The 19263-nt window shown below is 39.3% G+C and overlaps 1 protein-coding gene across 2 annotated transcripts in view; it reads right to left on the reverse strand.

Annotated features, from left to right (window-relative positions):
* LOC117400408 (F-box/LRR-repeat protein 2-like) overlaps positions 1-8711 on the reverse strand; it is a 76445-nt gene extending 67734 nt beyond the window's left edge. For both annotated transcript variants that reach the window (XM_034916553.2, XM_034000320.3), the window contains exon 1: positions 8210-8711. In XM_034916553.2, the coding sequence (XP_034772444.1) occupies positions 8210-8239 (30 nt within the window). In that variant the 5' untranslated portion in view covers positions 8240-8711. The remainder of the gene's footprint in view (positions 1-8209) is intronic.
* Positions 8712-19263: the final 10552 nt, after the last annotated feature.

The following is a 19263-nucleotide window of genomic DNA, read 5'->3' on the forward strand; positions in this document are numbered from 1 at the left end:
TGTCAGCCTCCCCCTTCTGGACGATGGACGCTCAGGCTCTCCCCCTTCTGGGTGCGGGATGCTCTCCCTTTCCCCCCCCTTTTCTGGGCAGGCAGCTCCTCCTCTTGGAGGGGGCAACATACCACCTTGTGCCCGAACTCCCCACATGCAAGGCACCATCCTTACTTCTCAAGGCCACTGAGGAGGTCTTCCAGCCCGTCATCTCACTTAATTTGTGCTGTGTCGCAGTTCCCACAAATCCATTTGTCCATATTTAACAAAAAAAGGAAAAAAATCCCCAGCAAAATAATTATGAAAATAATTCTGAAAATACAGTAGTGATTTTTTAAAGATTTATTTTGGCTTTAGCCAAGACACATTTCACGTGTCCATTGTCTCTTGGGCAGATCAGAGAAAAAATAAAAAATGCGAGGTACTGGAGGCTACTGAAATGTACATTTACTGCACTTCTACAAGACATCTAACTACAGTAGAGCCTGTCATATCCCATTTAATAGGTTCCAGGGGTCCATCAGATATGTCAAAATATCCTAAGAGGTAGCTGTTATATTAACTTGTAGTTGCTTTATTAACGTTGAGGCATTATAAATTAACAATGTCAGGAACATAGTGTGTCTAGAACACCAAAAGTACGGTAATGCACATATACTTTGCAAAACAAAAAACTGTCCTCCGAACGACTGCAAAGGCGCCAATCAGAATGAAATGAAAGTTTATTTTAAATTGTATTACTACATGCTCCTGCTACAGAAACTGCCACCACCGCCCACCCCCCCATACAATAGTTAAACAAGATACACAAAATAATACATGACACAATTAATTACGGTACTCACCACTCCTCAATTTTAACCAATTCTTACTGTACATTGCTCACTTTTGTGACCCTTGGGAAATGCGTTGTTGACAATAACAAGACACACAGCTGCACGGCAAGGAAAACTAAATGATGAACGTGTATTCACAACTACTGTAGGTTGCATAAATACACACACAAAAATTCAACATATATTAGAGGTCGGCACGGGTAGAAAATCCAGAACCGAGCTTAGGTCGGCTCACCGCACACCAGCGACCCATGTAGTCTGGCCGGGTGTCTGCGAGCTTGCCTGTAGGCTTCCCAGAGCTGCGTTGTCCTCCAATGCTGTAGCTCTTGGGTGGCTGCATGGTAACTCTGCAGTGTGAAAAGAAGCGGTCGGCTGACGGCACACGCTTCGGAGGACAGAGTGTGTTCGTCTTCACCCTCCCAAGTCAGCGCAGAGGTGGTAGCAGTGAGCTGAGCCTAAAAATAATTGGATATTCTAAATTGGAAGAAAATAATAAAAAATAATTGCCGACTACTAAATTAAAAGAAAAACAAACAAAAAAAAACCGAAGAACTCTGTGACACTCATCTGGACAATCTTTTTTTGTAAGTACGGACGGCAAACCTTGTCAGCGTTTTCTAAAAACTCCCAATTCAACTCTATATCTGGATGCCGGAGAGCATCCTGGTCACTAAGGTGACACAGCTGAGAATTCTTCTGGTGTTGTCAGAGTTTCAGTTTTGGTTCTATTTTCATCACCACAACTACACAAACCAATTCTTTTTCGAAGCAACGTTGCATTGTTTGCTGACGAACAGTTCCAAGCATGCTTTAGCAAGCTCACAGTATCTAACAGAGACATCTTATTTACATTGAATTTTCATGCTGATGCACGTCGCTTTTCTTTTTCCAGCCATGCTTGTTATTGCAGTCAGTGCTGTTTTCTTCAAACTGTAAACCCAACAAATCACTTAGTAATGACGTGCAAACAGCTGATTGATCGAACTGTCAAGCTTTTAATACAGTAAAGTGCTGCCTTTTGTATTGAAATCTATGTGAACGGCAATGTAACAAGGTGAAAACAACTGATTGGTGGATTAGTAAGAGTGATTACTACAGTAATAAGCAGTGCATTTGTTATTTAAATCTATGTGAATGGCACATAACAAGACCCAAACATCTGAGTTTGCCCAAAATATACGCTGTGCTTAACACGGTATAAACAATGCCTTTGTCAAGATTAACTGGTGTTCATAAGAAGCTGATAGGTTGTGTGGTATGGTGGCCATGCTGCATGACGTAAAAATCGCATGGTATAGACGTCCTAATCACAAACTACAAAGATCTTCTTCTCCCAAACTGCTAGTCCGACTGAACCAAAAATGGGCACACCTGATCCTGGTATGGTTGTCTTTAAGATTTGGTTAAGGGAAGATGCTACAATAAAAAGCATGGCAGCCACGTTGGATGACATCATCAACATAAAAAACTGGCTTACAAAAACCTTTGTCACTGAAACTGCTAGTCCAATTTAACCAAAAATTGGCACACATGATCTTAGTGTGGTTGTCTTTAAAGGTTGTTCAAGGGAAGTTGTATACAATATAAAAAAAAAACATGGCGGCCACGTTGGATGACATCAACAACATACAAAACTGGCTAGAGTGCAGATAGGGTCATGGTTACTATGGAACACATATAGTAACCCATGTATGCACTATAAAAAAAATGTCATTGCCCATGACCTCTGACCTTTCCTAAAGGTAAAATGTAAAACTGGCTTTTAATTCCTATAGAGTGCTGTTTTAATGTTGTCTTTATTACACCGGCCAGAGACCCGTGCTTACAACTGTATTGTCATATTTTCTACATTTTCTTTAAATTCTCAGATTAATAATCGATGCCCGGGTAGTAAAAAGAGACCCGGGTCGGGAAATTAAAAACCTGACGGGTACTGGGGTTTTCGGGTACCCGCGCCGACTATAAGGCAACGTTTTAGCCGAATCGATTGCTGTTGTTCAACCTATGTTAAAATACCTGGCGGGTCTCCTCATCCCCTATTTTTCCTACACATGTTCTAGCCCCAGTAGAGCCACTGACTTCATCTTTATGGTTCATTTATAAAATATCACCATTACTAGTTTCATTTGGGCTGCAGCATGCTGCATTTATCCATCTCTTCAGCAAAATTTCTTGATCTACTGTAGGCTTCGACATATCCGAGCAGTTACTGCAATTGTATAGTACCAGGGGTGTGCAATTAAAAAAAAAGGAAAAAAAAAATACACTTCTTGTTATGGGACAAAATGCTAGAAAAAAAAACCCCAACTTGTCCTCCTTAAAAATCTACTTGTCCCCTCCCCATCGTACAAAACACACACACACACACAAATAAAATATCACTTTTAGGATTTTGGTATTATTAAAGAATGATCACAATCAATTAGGTGATTAATAATATCTTTCTTCAAATAACCCTGCATTATTAAGCAGATGTTTTTAAGGTCCAATACAAGTCTTTTAAACTGTACAGTACAGCCCCATTCCGTTTTTGTTCTTGGGCTACAACAGAACTTGAAAATGTATAGCCTTCTATTGCTGCAAATAGCATCAGAAACAAAGTGGTGGTGGGGCTATCGCTGTGGGGGGGGGGGGGGGGGGGGGGGGGTCCTATAGCTAAAATGACCTACAACAGATCAACCGATCTGCTTTCTGAATAATTAAAATGCACAGAAAAGCTATACTGTAATATTAATGCCAGGGAATTACTGTGTATGTGATATATCATTATATTTGATTGCTGGATAAGGACTAGGGTATGTTAACTTAATTTAGAAAAGTTGCACAGCCATGCGAATAAATGTGTTTGTAGCTAACAAATTTAATAAATGTTCCATGCATATTCTCAAATATGGAGTTTTGAAAGAAACCTTCAGTACGTTTTACTAAACATGTACTGTACTACACTAAAACCTCTGTGAACAGGCTTTGCTTTAAAATGGTGTTGACCATTGTACCCAGGAGAGTGAATTTGTTCCCATCCCCAGGGCATTTTTGCCTGTCTGTAACCAACCAGGCAAATCCCATGACTAACATGCTTGAAGCCAAAAATATGCTTTGATTTTGAAGACACCACTGGGGACCCAGAAAGAGAAGCAATCACAGATTTCCTGGAAGGCGTCCTTTATAATGAAGGGAAGTGTGCGGCATGAAAGACTACCGCTTTAAAAGGGGAAGTGATTTCATTTTATTTTTTTTGATAACCCTATCAACAAAGTCATCAGAATTTGTTTAAGCTGGGTCAGCCAGCAACCCATTGGCACAGTTATCTTGGATTTGAAACCTCCCAGCACCTCATAGTTTCAATTCCAACCACCTTCCCACACAACTACTGCAGACATGTGCAATTAAAAATGTTACATCAGCATTATTTTCTGTTCTCTTTTTCTTAAAGTGTCTGAATTTCCATTTTATATATCTTCTAATGACAAAATCATAAGAAGGCTGGTGGTTAGCCTGCAGTCTCCAGTTGTAATTTAATGTGCATGAAGGGAGTGCTTTAAATCAAAGTTGAAGCAATGCAGTGACGGCACTCTGATGAAGTGATGAAGGTACCTTCATCTTAGGACAGGGCTGGGGGTTTGCCAGCTGCATGAGTGTACCAGACCAATTTGACCCATATGTCTCCAAGTCATCAGAGAGTGATTATTGTAAAAAAATAAATACAAAATGAGACGAGATGAGCTTGCTCATCATACAGATGTTAAACATAAAGGTAAGCTCCCAACTTTTTTCTTCACAAAACACCATATTTAGAGACTTTGGGCCATATTTACGATTATCAGGATGGTGGGTATTTGATTTAATGTGTTATATCTTTCTATATATTCGTTCCATCAAAAGTTCTCAATTATAAATACAGTATTTTAAATGTATAATCCCCACGATCATCTAGTTAATTTATCTGCTGTGTAATGGCAATTTAGACTCCCATTTGTACTTCTCCCCTCCATTTCAAACTTAAATAATGAATAATAAATAATGGTATCATTTTATTCAACTTTTTTTTTTTTTTTTTTTATAAAGATAAAAGGTCGTTAGCACTGGGAACAACATTCAATGACGTTTGAAAAGTATTGTCTATTGTATAATCCTAATATGTTTCAAATCTAGAAGACAAACACGATGATGAAAGGATACTTCTTGCTCTCTCTCTCTCGCTCTCTCCAAAAGAAAGAAACAAAAAAGGTGTGTAGGCTCTTCACAAAAGCCTTCAAATACAACTGAAAATATGCATGTGCTTGTAATATAATATATAAGGTTAAAGATATGGCACCGGGGCAATTCATCGATTCATGAGTGTTTAACTCTTTAAAACAAAAAACATGGGGACCAATAATCTATTATGATTTGCATCTACTTGCGCTGTACCCAAACATTGTTAATATGTGTTACTTAAACAATCTAGTGCCAGCAGCGAGCAATCAAGCGAGTTTATCCAACCAGTATTAAAAGTCTCATCTGAGCATTTAGGTCACTACCTGCTGGAGGAGATCCAGGTTACCATGAAGGTAAAACCTTAACTTAACCAGAGCATTTAGCATGGACTTGATTGCACAACTAACCTAATTAGGAACCCGATGCACACCTAAAGAAAGTAGTTTCTTACTATGTCAGTTTTAGTATCAGAAAATCCTGCAAAACCATAAACGTTTAAACTGCAGTGTTGTCCATAAACCTGGTTCAATTTTACATTAAAACGTGAATACTTTACTATGAGTTTAGCTTTCTGTGCATGCTACTTTATCATAAATCAGACCTTAGTGTTTTCCAGTTTGTTTACATTCTCTGAATAAAGTTTAGCCTGTAAGCACACAAGCATCCTGCCTCCTTGAAGCCATCCTGCTTTATTACCAGCATTCTGATAAAACCAGCTGCAGGAGATTTACTGGTAACTGTCGACATTTAACAAGCAAATTGGTAAATGTCCAAAATAAACATAACGCTTTACTTTGGACATTTACCGGAAAATCTCAAGCATAACCAAGTGGCTTTGGCTAATGACTGAATGTCTCGCTTCCAAGCACTGTAAGGCTTCAGGAGTCCTGTGTAACACCAAGTGCCACAAGAGTCTACAATGCTGCAATAAGTAAGTCAATATATCTGTTCACCGGCTGTCTTTGTGGTGTTTTGTGTCATAACCAAAGTGTGATTTTCTGTTGAAAAAACAAAGGTCCTAAGATTTCATTTTCATTTAACAGAATGTTATTTTTCATCAAACTACAAGGTATTTGGAGAATATCCTTCAACATAATTGCGAATTGTTTTATATGCAAATTTAGCAGAATGATGGTTGTTCTACATTAGTGGATCACAATATTCTTCAGTACCATGTTGAATTGCTCAGTTGTGCATTACTGTAAGCGGATTAATGATTATTATGTTAATTAACCATTTATATGCAGGAATAAATACATTATTCGATGATTTATCAATAAGCTTCGGTAAATCACAAGACTTTTATTGCAACATATATACACACAATATAAAATATATATTAAAAAAATAGTAGGGCACTTGACCTTGAAAATGTTCCTCTTTAAATTTAATTCACTTGTTTATATATGCTTGCAATCTTGTACTAGCTTAATGTATCCCCATTGTGTTCAGTATTTGCTAATAATTGAAAGAAAAAAGTATAATCACTAAACATTTTTAAACAGACACATACTGTACTGTATGAGAACTTCCCTTTTCCAAAGTCCATGATAAAGAAGTGAAAACACAAGCCACAACATATTTGGCTGGCCAAAACCTTCATTTTCTGCTTTATCTTCTCTCCTTCCTTTGGAAGACCCGAGGCTCATAAACAACAACACCACTACCATGAATACCCAAACGTTTTGCTGCATAGCATCATTTTTATACCTGCCATACGCTTAAATGGTTACTCCCCACTTTCACAAAAGCGTGAGCATTCTGTACCCTGGCTACACTGCTTTAGCTGCAGCAGGTTTCACTGCTATAGGGGTATGCATTTCACAAATACACTCACAGGGTTTAACTTGTGAAACCAACAAAACTCAACTCAGCAGGGCCACACTGATTATTTTAGTCACACTCAATTCTAATAATACTGTAACAGCATTACTCTTCTCTGTGCAGGTGCCTGGTTGAAAAGGTGACAAGTGTCAAACAGCTGACAATTCCCTTCCCCTAATTTAAAAGTGGAACACATATATAAACAATTAGAAAACATGCAAGCTGAGCTCTCTGACTGCTGGCTACATTTCCTGTAGCTATGTCTTTATCTTTACACCATGAAAGTGCAGCTTCCAAACCAACAGTGGTTTATCAAAAAAGTACAGAATTAAAAATGCCAAATAAATCCCAGATTATTAGGATTATTATGAATACTGTTAATAATTAGGGATGAGCCCATTGTGTTTGCCACAAACTAACCATGCAAGCTTCAACAGACTTGACACACTCGGATTCCTCAATTCTTCTGGGAATTAGCCTAGACCCATTGATTAAATTTCTGTACTAGCTTGTTGTGATGGAAGATCTAGGAGCGAAACAACATTAGGACAGAACCAGGGGTAGCAACCTGGTTAAATGTTTCCTGAAATCCCCAAACGGTTTTGCTTCTGTTGCTAATTTTCTTTCGATCACTGTAAGGTCCCGTATTAATCAATAAATGAATCAAATACGATATAAACTGACCGCGACAGCCCTTACACCACTAGTGAAACACTTACCAGAGCTGTCACTACCAGCTGGTGCAGATAAACAGAGATGCAGATTACCCTTTCGGTGGGTTTTACCAGGACGAACAAAAGATGTTAGCTTGGTACGTAAAAAAAGAACGTGTACGACATTCTGACACCAGAAACCTAACCCACAAGCACCCTTATATATATATATATATATTATTTATTTCTTAGCAGACGCCCTTATCCAGGGCGACTTACAATTGTTACAAGATATTTTTACATACAATTACCCATTTATACAGTTGGGTTTTTTACTGGAGCAATCTAGGTAAAGTACCTTGCTCAAGGGTACAACAGCAATGTCCCCCACTGGGGATTGAACCAACAACCCTCCGGTCAAGAGTCCAGAGCCCTAACCACTACTCCACACTGCTGCCCTTTTATTTTTTTATTTATATATATATATATATATATATATATATATATATATATATATATATATATATATATATATATATATATATATATATATATATATATATATATATATATATATATACACGACCGACAGATAGATAGATAGATAGACCGTATATTTTAAAATCACAACGCAGCCATCGAGTTTCCCAGTCACATAACACACATGATTCAATAAAAATCACACATAGCAGAAACCACACTACTTACCTCAAACCTGCCCTTGCTGATGCCGTTCATGTCAGCAGCAGCAGCAGGCAAATACTATTTTAACACTAGCACAATTTCAACTCTACTCTCGAGGACTAGTGGCACCTACTCTGTAGTTTACAGAATTACGCACACTGTAATGACAGATTGTGCGTGTCTCCCGTACACAATAATCCCAGGCTGCTCCAGATCAGGAGGGTCTCTGGTCTCCCGTTTATATTATCATCACACAACCACAATAACAATAACATGGAGGAGACAGACTGCCTCCCTGACCTCACTTCCGCTTACTCTATAATTCGATCACAAGACTATTGTATTTTGCAGAAGAGCGTCCTGCTGTACAGTTTTGTTTTTTTTTTCCGTCACTTTATCACACACATATTAGTGCATATGTGCTTTCTGGAGCTATTGCATCGCAAAATAGCGGGACAAATGGGGACGCCCAGTAGCAAACTGCTTGTCGCCTACCCTGCCTTACTGCCTGCCTTTTGCTTTCAGCACTAGAATTTAAGGAGGTGGCGCGGTGACGTCATTACTGCGGGAAATGTGCGCGTGGCCGCTTTGTTTTGATTCATTCTCTGCAGTGTGGCCCGGAGTTTAACACAACAGAGTTTAGGGAAGTGTCGCTGCGCAGACTGGTGGTGGTCATCGCTCACCTACCACACTGGGTGTGACACACACCCTGTCTTCCTCCCTTTCATTTCTCATTGCACTCAAGAGACGCTGGAGGGCGCCCCTTGAGAACACAAACTCGCACAGAGTAAGTTTTGCACACACCGTAACATTCCAGGGATTCGAAACGTAATCGGAACCGGAACGTTAAACGAGAAAAAAAGAAAAGAAAATTTTCATGGAACAGAAACAAAAAACAAAACGAAATGAATGTATTATCTTCTGGAACGAAAACTATATTCAAAATGATTGATTAATAACGTTTTTTTTTTTTTGTTACGTTTCACTGTTCTCGCCATTGTTTTCAAACACAATAATTTGAAAAAAGCGCTCTTCCCATGGTCTTAAGCCGGCCAGTGCAGCAGGAGAAAGTGCAACATGTGCGGGCCGTGTAAGTGATCAAACGTGTCATTGAACGACAGAGTATGATCGTGTATCCATCCCCTTCATCAACAGAAAGGTGGAAATGAAACGTTAAAATCAAAATATCCCAATAACGTATTATGTGGAATTAACTTATAAAATAGTAATTCATCCCCATTATGTTGATGCTATGTATGTCCCGATCTGACACGAGAAAAGGAAACTAGAATGTGGTACACGTGCCTGGAGTACAGCGAGGGCACACCTTTCCGCTGTTGATGTTTAATGATTATATTTGTGTGAAATTGATAATGCTTTTTTAAAATTTCAGCATGGATACAAAATAGAAATGTGCACCTTATGTGTACATATAGTAATAGACTTAGTAGCCGAGTTTAATTTTAGGGACAATCACATTGTGCTTCAGTGTAAGTAATATGTATTTATAACACGTGTAAAGTGCGTGTTCTTATGAGTGTGGACGTTGTTTTTATACCGGTACTTTGGAAATATGAACGTCTTCTAGGATGTTACGAAGGAAAAGAAATTTATTGGAATACAGATCGAGTACAACGGAGTGGGTTTTATTGCAAGCGCCGGTATCTGCATCTCTTCATCGTCCTCTTCTCACGTCAAAACTTCTTAACAACATTCGTAGCAGTCAATGCAAATGTGGAACCTAGTACTGTAACGGTAAACATAACGCTCCATCACATTAGAATACTAATATAGTCATGATGATTGAAAAATGCCTATTTCCCCTCGTTCTACATTTCGGATTTCTGTTTCAAGTAAACAATATTGTAGCGTTCTGCGTTATGCAGGTTTGTAGTGGGAATAAATGAAACACTGGAGACAGCGTATAATCCAAAGCAGTTATAACTGCTATTTTTATTTAAAGATCTGATGCACTTTCAGCGTTCTTCCATTTCTGTTTAATTCTGGCCTTTCGTACTCACTCCGACTACTACTCACTCTCCAGGCAGTGCCCATTTTTATATCTCCTGCTTCCCCCCATGTCTCACACCATTGGTCCATTCAACACGCAATATGCAAATGAGCTCTGGTGATTGGTTCCTTCTCCAATTCGCTGACGTACCACTCTGCCCCCATTCACAAAAGTAAATAGGCCGAGCGGTCCAATCGATTCGGCACCAACGTAAAAGAGAGAGAGCAGCACGCACTCGCCACACATTCTGGTACAGACACACACTTACATTTATGCAGGGCATTTTACAGCACAATCCCATCCCTCTCCCAGTCTCTTATACAGTTCATGTTGCCCGTGTCTGTGCGTGGCTGCCCCCGCTCACAAACTGTTCGGTCACCATGGTAGGGGGCGAGCCGGTCTCTGTGCAGGACGAGCCAGCGAGGGGTAGTTTCACCCAGTATACCACCTCGCCAAGACACTCGAGAACTTTACAGGGAACCACCCACGGGCTGTCAAGCTTCGGGGCAGCGACCTTTCTTCCTTTTCAGCCTGTAGACCCAAACGAGCTCCCCTGCTTCAAAGTGCCGTCCCCTCTCCCTCACATCGTAATTGCGCTTCTGTTTCATGCCAGCAGCTTGCAGCTTGTCTCTGGCAAACTGGTGGGCTGCATCCATCCAGTCTTGTAACCGGCGTACATACTCAGGGCCGGGAGGTAATGGCCTTGAGTCTGGGGGCCGCCCGAACAACAGTTCTGCAGGGGTCTGTAGTTCCCTCCACAGCATAAGTAGGGCCGATGTGCAGCCTGTAGACTCCTGCATCGCGGTTCTGTAAGCGAGCAGGATAAGCGGCAGCTGTAGGTCCGAGTCCCGCTAGTGGTGCCTGGTAGCGACGACCAAATGGGCAGAGAGCGTCTAGTTAAATTGTTCCACCAAACAGTCGCTTTGAGGGTGGAGGAAGGTGGTTCTGGTCTTTCGAATCCCCAAGCGGCGGCAGACCTCAGCAAGCACCTGTGACTCAAAGTTTCTACCTTGGTCAGAGTGCAACTCTTGGGGGCTCTGAACCAGGAGAAGAACCCTTCGATGAGGGTGTCCGCCATCGTGCATGTCTCTTGATTTGGTTGGAGGTATACTTCTGTAGCGTACAGGGAACTGCCAGCCTCATTCTAAGGGTTAAATCACATTGATAGCCTGGTTGTGCCACCTCAAATAGGGCATCATTTTAAAGCTTGAGCATTTCTCTCCAAAATAAAGTAGTCATTGATGCTGGCTCTGGTACCACAAGAAGTGTCGTGCAGGTGAAGACCTGAGAGAGCCACTGGCAACTGCAAGCATGCCACCTTCGATGGCAGTGACGCTAAAGCAGACACAACAATGGCAAAAGACACTGAATAAATTCTGGTCGAAAAAGGCTCCTGCCAAATCAACAGCACAGTGTAAGTAAAAGAGACACTGGCAGTGTCTCTGTGGCTTGAAAAAATGGCTGGAAAAAAAACATTCGTCCCCTGCAGTGCAGTCAAGAGTTACACTGGGAGCTAGGAAGCGACCCTCTAGGGGTAGGAGCAGGGCTAAGAGCCTGCGCTCCTTAGATCCTCCTCTCCGACCTCTGGCTCGGAGAGTTCTCTCTTTCCTCCAACCAGGTAGACGGACAGAAGCTGCCGGAGCAGGCATGCTTGTCTATTATTTTCTTTCTGATCTCCTCAGACAACTCTCTCCTTTGCTTTCTCTGGTCCATGTTCAGTGTGGTGCACACAATGATACCAAATAGCACAGTGACTACTTTTCTCCATTTAAATAGGCTGAATGACTGATTACAAGATTTGAGATATGTGTGATACTAATTAAAGAAACTAATTAGTTTGAAATATCACTATAATCCAATTATTTATTATCTTTTCTAAGGGGTACCAACAAATGTGTCCAGGCCATTTTAGAATATCTTTGTAGAATAAGCAATAATTCATCTCTTTTCACAGTTTCTTTGCTTTATTCTATTACATACCAAAGGCATGCAAGTATACATGATAAAATAGCTTTTAATTTCATCACTTTTCAGGAGGAATGAAGCATTATTTCAATGAGCTGTAAGGGTACCAACAAATTTGAGCACGTCTGTATATCAGAGTTCACAATCCCTTTCACATCCCTTTTACAATTACTGCTTAAGCTTGCTTGCCAAGAAAAACATTGGGAAATTGCTGTTTCTGTGAATGGCCAAAAATATAAAAAATCAAATACACTTTTCCAGTGAAGTGTGGTCTTCAAAACTACTGTATATTCCTGCGGAAATTTCTAGCAACTGCTGGTGAGTGGGTGTGGTGACCAGCTGTGTGCTGGGAAATGGAACAAATGTTTACTGGTCTGTTACTGGCAGGTATATGAAACCCCAGATACAGTTTACAGCAAATATATTAATTTAAGAGTGTAAACAACAAATAGTTGACTGAAGACATTTACAGAAAATTGATTTTTGATGGACCTATTTATTCATGGAACAGCTTAAACAGCTCCTTAGCCAGCCTCAGTTCTCCTGAACCAGCACGACCAGTTGAAAACCAGCAAATCACCAGCTCTGACTAGCATACACCAGTTGTTGTTGCTGGAATTTCCTTCAGGGTTAAGACTAATGAAAGAATTATTAGAAGATACATCTGTCTTTCCTTCAGTTATTCTTATAGTTTTACCTCCAGATTCGGACTAAGTGCCTGAAGTTATGGATGATTCTTTCGTCAAGAAATTGACAAGGATAGTAGCACTGCTATGATTTATGAATGTTTTTATTATTATTATTATTATAATTCAGCTGCCTTTAAAATTCCAAAAAGTTAGAACAGGTTTTATTGCTGTCCTAAATATTGACATACTGGAAATGCTACAGTTTGTCCCAGTTTTAACACAACGGTACCAACCAAACATCTCACACGTTTTCTTTTAGAGACATACAATACAGATAGACAACCTAGCTGAACTCCAGTTTGGGCATTGAGAGCTCTTAACAATCTATGATTTTGTTAATGTCAATATCATTTAACTTTGGAGGGCTTCTGTTCTGTATTGTTTGTGATTTAAGTTAATTGCTCTCCTTAATAGTGTGGGAAAGTGTTTAAAACAGGGTAATTTATCAGCCCCAAAGATCTTCGCCGGGTCCAATTAAAACCAACTGTATTCCAGTTAAAACACTGGGATTTATTTTCTTCAGAAACCAGCCCCTTTTTTTTTAAATAAAAACGAATGTGGAAATAAAAAACGATTATAGCTCTTACCCTACCATAATACTCATTATGTTTTTGCCCAAGCAAGACAACAATGCTGCCAATGTCTGTAGCAAATTCCTGATACGTCTAACTCACCAGTCTTGTAATGCAAGCTTTCATTGCTCAAGGCAGTTAGGGGATAATTCTATATGGCAGACACATTAATGTTTTGAGTGGTTTCCATTTTTTTTATAGCATTCCTGTTGAATGGACTAATAAGTTGCTTGACTATTATGCAAGACGTTTCTATTTCACTACCACATTGCTTAATACTTTTTTCTTGTATACAATGCTATAGAGTATTTAAGGTTACATTATATATTGTAGCAAAAGTTTTGCTTTTGTGGTTGAGGAAAAAGTTACAAGAAATAGATGTCTACAATTATTTATTTTGGCTTTTTTTTGCAAAACTCCAAAAATGCTAATTCAAAAGTATTCATATCCTTTGATACTATGATAGTATGTCTAAAAGGTGCTACAAATTTCAATATGATAATGCAGAACCTAATTCTAGAAAATGCTGGATTGTAGGTGAACATTCTTAGAGAGAATAAAAGGTAAGGGCTATCTGAAGACCTTATTATATATTGTCATAAAGCTGGAGAAGGATACAAGAAGATTTCCAAGCATTTGAGTATCCCAATTTCAACTATTGTTTCTATTATCAAGAAGCACAAGACTCATGGTACTGTCACAACGCTCCCTCGGTCTGGAAGAAAGAAGGTTCTTTCACCAAGAACAAGTAGAAGAATTGAGAGGAAGGTTAATAAAAATCTGAGATTGACTGCCAAAGATATTCAAAGTGAACAAAGTATTGCATGGTGAAGGTTTCTTCAATGGTCGCAGGCCAAGGAAAAAGCCACTTGTCACAAGGAAAACGTCACAAGGACAATTGTTTAAAGTTACAAAACGGCATTTGAATGACAGATATGAGTTCTGGTGAAAGGTTTTGTGGAGTGATGAAACAAAAATCAAGCTATTTGGTCATGCTGATACATTTTGAGAAAGTCTGGTGAGGCGTACAAAGAAAAGAACACCATACCTACTGTCAAGCATGGAGGTGGTAATATCCTTCTATGGGGCTGTTTTTCCTGTAATGGCACAGGAAATTTAGTTCCAATACATGGTAAAATGGATTCCAAGGCAGACCAAAAGATATTGGCCAATCATCTGAAACCCTCCGCTACAAAACTTGGTTTAAAGCGCAACTGGACGTTCCAACACGACAACGATCCAAAGCACACATCAAAATCTACTTCAGAATGGTTAAAGAAGAATAAAATCAAGGTTGTGGAATGGCATCTCAAAGTCCAGATCTAAATCCAACTGAGAATTTTTGGTATGAGTTGAAGAAGGCTGTGCACAAGAGAAGTCCTCAGAATTTGAATGAACTGGAACAATTTTGCGTTGAAGAATGGTCAAAAATCACTAAAGAATCATGCCAAAAGCTCATTGACAAATATCCTAATCGTTTAAAAGAGGTTATTATTGCTAAAGGTGCCTCAACTAGCTATTCATTTCATTTTCCTTGTCAGGGTATGAATACTTGAAATACCATTTTTTGAGTTTTGCAAAAAAGCAAAACTCTTGCTAGAAAAGATTTTTCCTAAAATTCTTTGTTTTCGAGGAATTTCTAGAAATTATAAATTTCCATTGGGGTATTTAAACTTTTGACTACAACCATGTACCTGTGTATATATCCTCCTGCAGTATGTCTACCATTGCTGGTACACTAGTAGTGGCCACCAACACTGCAACTGCTTGTGATTCCCAATAAAACCTGGACGTCTGAGCGACGTTTCTACGTCAAACCCTCTGTGTCTCTCTTGTTTCTCAGCGGATACCCACACAGTAACAGAACACCCCTATTGCACTACCTTAATAGATCCTAACAGCATCAGTAATATACCCCATCAATGCATTACAATACATTACTAAAATAACACTGCAACACACAGTTACGGATTCTGACCCCTGTCGGTAAGATGAGGTGAGGTTAAAACCTCTATAACTGCGGCCGATCTCCGGCAGCTCTTTCCGGCCCGCGGGCCTCCTGGACTTCCCAGTGCATTAATTTAATATGGCGGCAGATTTTCAGAACCCGTTCATTGTTGCCATTTGAATGCAACGGTACATCGGGCCTTGTGCCTCACAAGGCAGGCACCCAGGCGTGTAGCAAGATACAGTGTATCAAATACTAGTATTACTACAAAAAACTTTGTTTCAGCTTGAAGCCCCCAAAATTAAGCACATTTCTTACAAAAACGAAAGTCAGGAAATGTCACACCACGGTTAGACCTTTAGCATACTGAGATGTGATGGGTAAAGTAGTATTCAATGATAAGTGGAGCAGTGAATATGGCAGACGTAAGAACATTCATTTTAAAACCTTAGCAACAACATCTTTAACAAGGAATGCCTTTGTTGGCACTCCATTAATACCAGTGTAGTATCCTAACTAAAGAGTTAATATTAGACTCGCCAGGCTCTGTATATGGGCGATGCACTGTGTCCCAAACAGACATTCAGGCAACAAATATTCAGGCATATAGTGCTTAATTAGTGCCAGTACTGAGCTTGTGTGGAGACAGACTACCCTGTTGAAAAACAGCTCAAACTCAATTAGGCCAACTATATATCATACCATTTATAATAGCTTGTTTAATGTGACCCAGAGCATCAGCTTGATTAACCTAATAAGTGGACAGTGCCAGAAACTGGTATATAAAGATGATTCATATCTATATAAAATGTTTCACAAGAAAAAAAACTTTATTTTTTTAAAGGTGGGTTATTTGAGAAATGTAAAGATGTGATATAAAAATAAATCTATTTTCTCATTTCCTCTTAGCATGAGCAACCTTATGACTGACCCCCATTAGTATACCATAGTACATTTTAGTAAGGATGAGAGCCACCATATTATAATTATAGGCATAATATCTTACCATTCTGTCCATGGTGGAAATATCCAGCTCCCTGAGTAATAGATTGATTGTCCTGTTAAATGGCAGAGAAGAGACAGTCTCACCTGTTTGACCCCAGTGTTGATCTGGATGACAGTCTCGCGGATCTGAACAGAAGGGGTTTATCAATCCCAGACACTGTGCTGGTAAACACATTCCTGTAAATTGACTCTTGAAGCATTTCAAAGCCCTAAGAGGCTCTACAAAAATTACAGCTAATGGTCTTGTTAAAGTGCTACAATTCATAAAATGTACCTCTGGTTCAACATTTTTTGATTGTTTATGTTACACTGTTGATTTTTGAGGTCAAACTCTCATTCTACATAACAAAAATGTTCAAAGTAAAAATAATAATTCTTACTTGTATGTGTTTTTTTTTTATTGACAAACTACATTTAAAAAAAAAAAAAGCTTTTTTCAAAACTGCACAGCTAGCAGTTCCTTTCATCAACTGAATGTAGAGGAGAAGAAACTGGCTAACTACTGCCACAGGGGCTGCATGGGTTGATCCATCAAACCCTGCTCACTGCACCCTGTGGACTCCTGCATGGCCATTGGGTTAGTTCTATGATTAAAATGCATTCCTCTTGTAAGTTAATTTGATTGGAGAAAGAGGGGTCTATCAATAAGTATACATATCATCACATCCCTGTACTTGTTTATCTTTTTATTTACTTTTTTAAATGTTGCTGCCTGTGAATTTAGTTATTGAAAGACAGTGGCACTCGCTTGGGACTGGCAGGTGCTGGGAGAGCTTCCCTTCACAGCTCTACAGGCACTCGGTTCAGACAGACGTTCAGTCCAAAACCTCTCTCAAGCTGAGACTGACAATTTTATAGAATTGCGACGAATGGTGTGGTGTTTTTGAGATGTGAACCAATGACACCATACTAATTTCACTTGTGAGCCGGGGGTGAAAAGAATAAATGGCTTGTTAATTACTGTCACAGGAGCGGTGACTTCAGACCCGGAAGAACACAGGACACAGACAGGACTGGTTTAACAAAACACAAAACACTGAACAAAACAAACAGCACAGTGGCCAAAACAAATAGGCAGACAAATAGATGAAATGAAACAAGTACTGTGCTGGAGCTTCCAACATGAATAGCAATTATTTATTTTATAAATACTCTCCTCTGTCTCTCTCCTATTCTCCACTCTTGAGCACACAAGTGAGTGCACCTATATATACAGTTGTGACGGGATGCAATTACTAATTAATTATTCACTTGAATCCCAGCACGTGAACTAATTTGTGCAGTCCCTGTGTTCACATACTAATACACATTTCATCTGCACGTGAAGTGATTGTGCAATCCCCATGCCTAAATACAACTATGTAATTTAAAACACTTGTGCTACATAACCCCACATTATATCCCGTGCATTTATACATACGCCAACAATAACACACTACATACAACAGATAAACATAAAATACACACAGGGGCAGGGCACACTGCCACAATTACCCACAAGCACCTGTTTATATGTTCTCAAACAAACAAACATACACTAAGGAGACTCACATGCACTGTTATATTGGTTTTCATAACCTCAACACACAAAGGGCTCTATTTAGGTGGCGGTGTTGATTTGGCCTCAGAGTCTGCATCAGAAGAACTCAGGAAAAGATACAAGTCTGGCAATGTTGTTTTTTTTAAGTGAGAAAAATTAAGCCTTTGTGACAAAGTCTACGGTATTGTCACATGGCAAAATAACAAAGTCACAAAGGTCCTCTGTCTCAAGCCAAAGGTAAAGGATCTATTTGAAAGAGTTAGCTTTATAATGATTCCTCATTGAAAATTTGCTTCAAACTTGGACTTGAATAGAAAAAAAAAACTGTAGAGTAAACTCGAAGTTACATTTGATGCACGATCCATCGAAAGACCCCGGCACATTATTCAATCTTTTTTGGGTTGTTCTACAGAAGATGCCACGGTAGTTACCTCGCTTTCATGCAATAGCCAGATAGGAGGCTGTGTGGTCCAGTGGTTAAAGAACAAGGCTTATAACCAGGAGATCCCTGGTTGAAATCGCAAATCACTCACTGACTCACTGTGTGACCCTGAGCAAGTTGCTTAACCTCCTTGTGTTCAGGTGAGATGTTGTTGTAAGTGACTCTGCAGCTGATGCATAGTTCACACATCCTAGTCTCTGTAAGTTGCCTTGGATAAAGGTGTCTGCTAAATAAACAATAATAATTATAAGTACTGTATTTAAACATCTACGCAGCGGCACATTGATGTGCTTTTACAATGGGGAATTCTGGGACATAGAGTTTGGGAAAACAGTGTACGACATGTCGGTCAACACCAATGAATTATATTGTGAAATGAAGTTTGTAACAAATGCAAAGGATGTACCAGATATTTCTTTCTGTTTGTAATAAAATGTACAGATTGTATTTGGCTGTTTCTCAGAGAACCAAACAGAACATAGTATTTTTCAAGTATTCTGAAGAAATATGCTATAATAAAACAGCCAATGACATTCTCCATTATATTTTAAAGTGACAGCTGTGTAATATGCACTGCAAAACAAAAAACGTATTAAACAACTACCATCTCAAAGCAACAAAATGATGTTTGCTGACCCTTTTTTGTCAGTTCACAAATATGCTACTAAAACCATTAACAAAAAAGAACATCATGTGTTAATAAGTTATTGTGGCAGAGTGGAAGCCCGCATTGTAAATATATGTGGAAATACATACATGGCTTTGAATTTAGGTTTGGCAGGTTTTGATGGGGTTAATTCCATGTGCAGGATGTGGCTGGGTCTTGATTGAATAATTGATGGTCAATCAAGCCCCAGCCAGACAGTATATAAAGGGAGCCAGACCCTTTGTTTAGTGGAGTTTGGA

This window comes from Acipenser ruthenus, chromosome 4 (genome assembly GCF_902713425.1).
Source record: "Acipenser ruthenus chromosome 4, fAciRut3.2 maternal haplotype, whole genome shotgun sequence".
Taxonomy (NCBI): Eukaryota; Metazoa; Chordata; class Actinopteri; order Acipenseriformes; family Acipenseridae; genus Acipenser; species Acipenser ruthenus.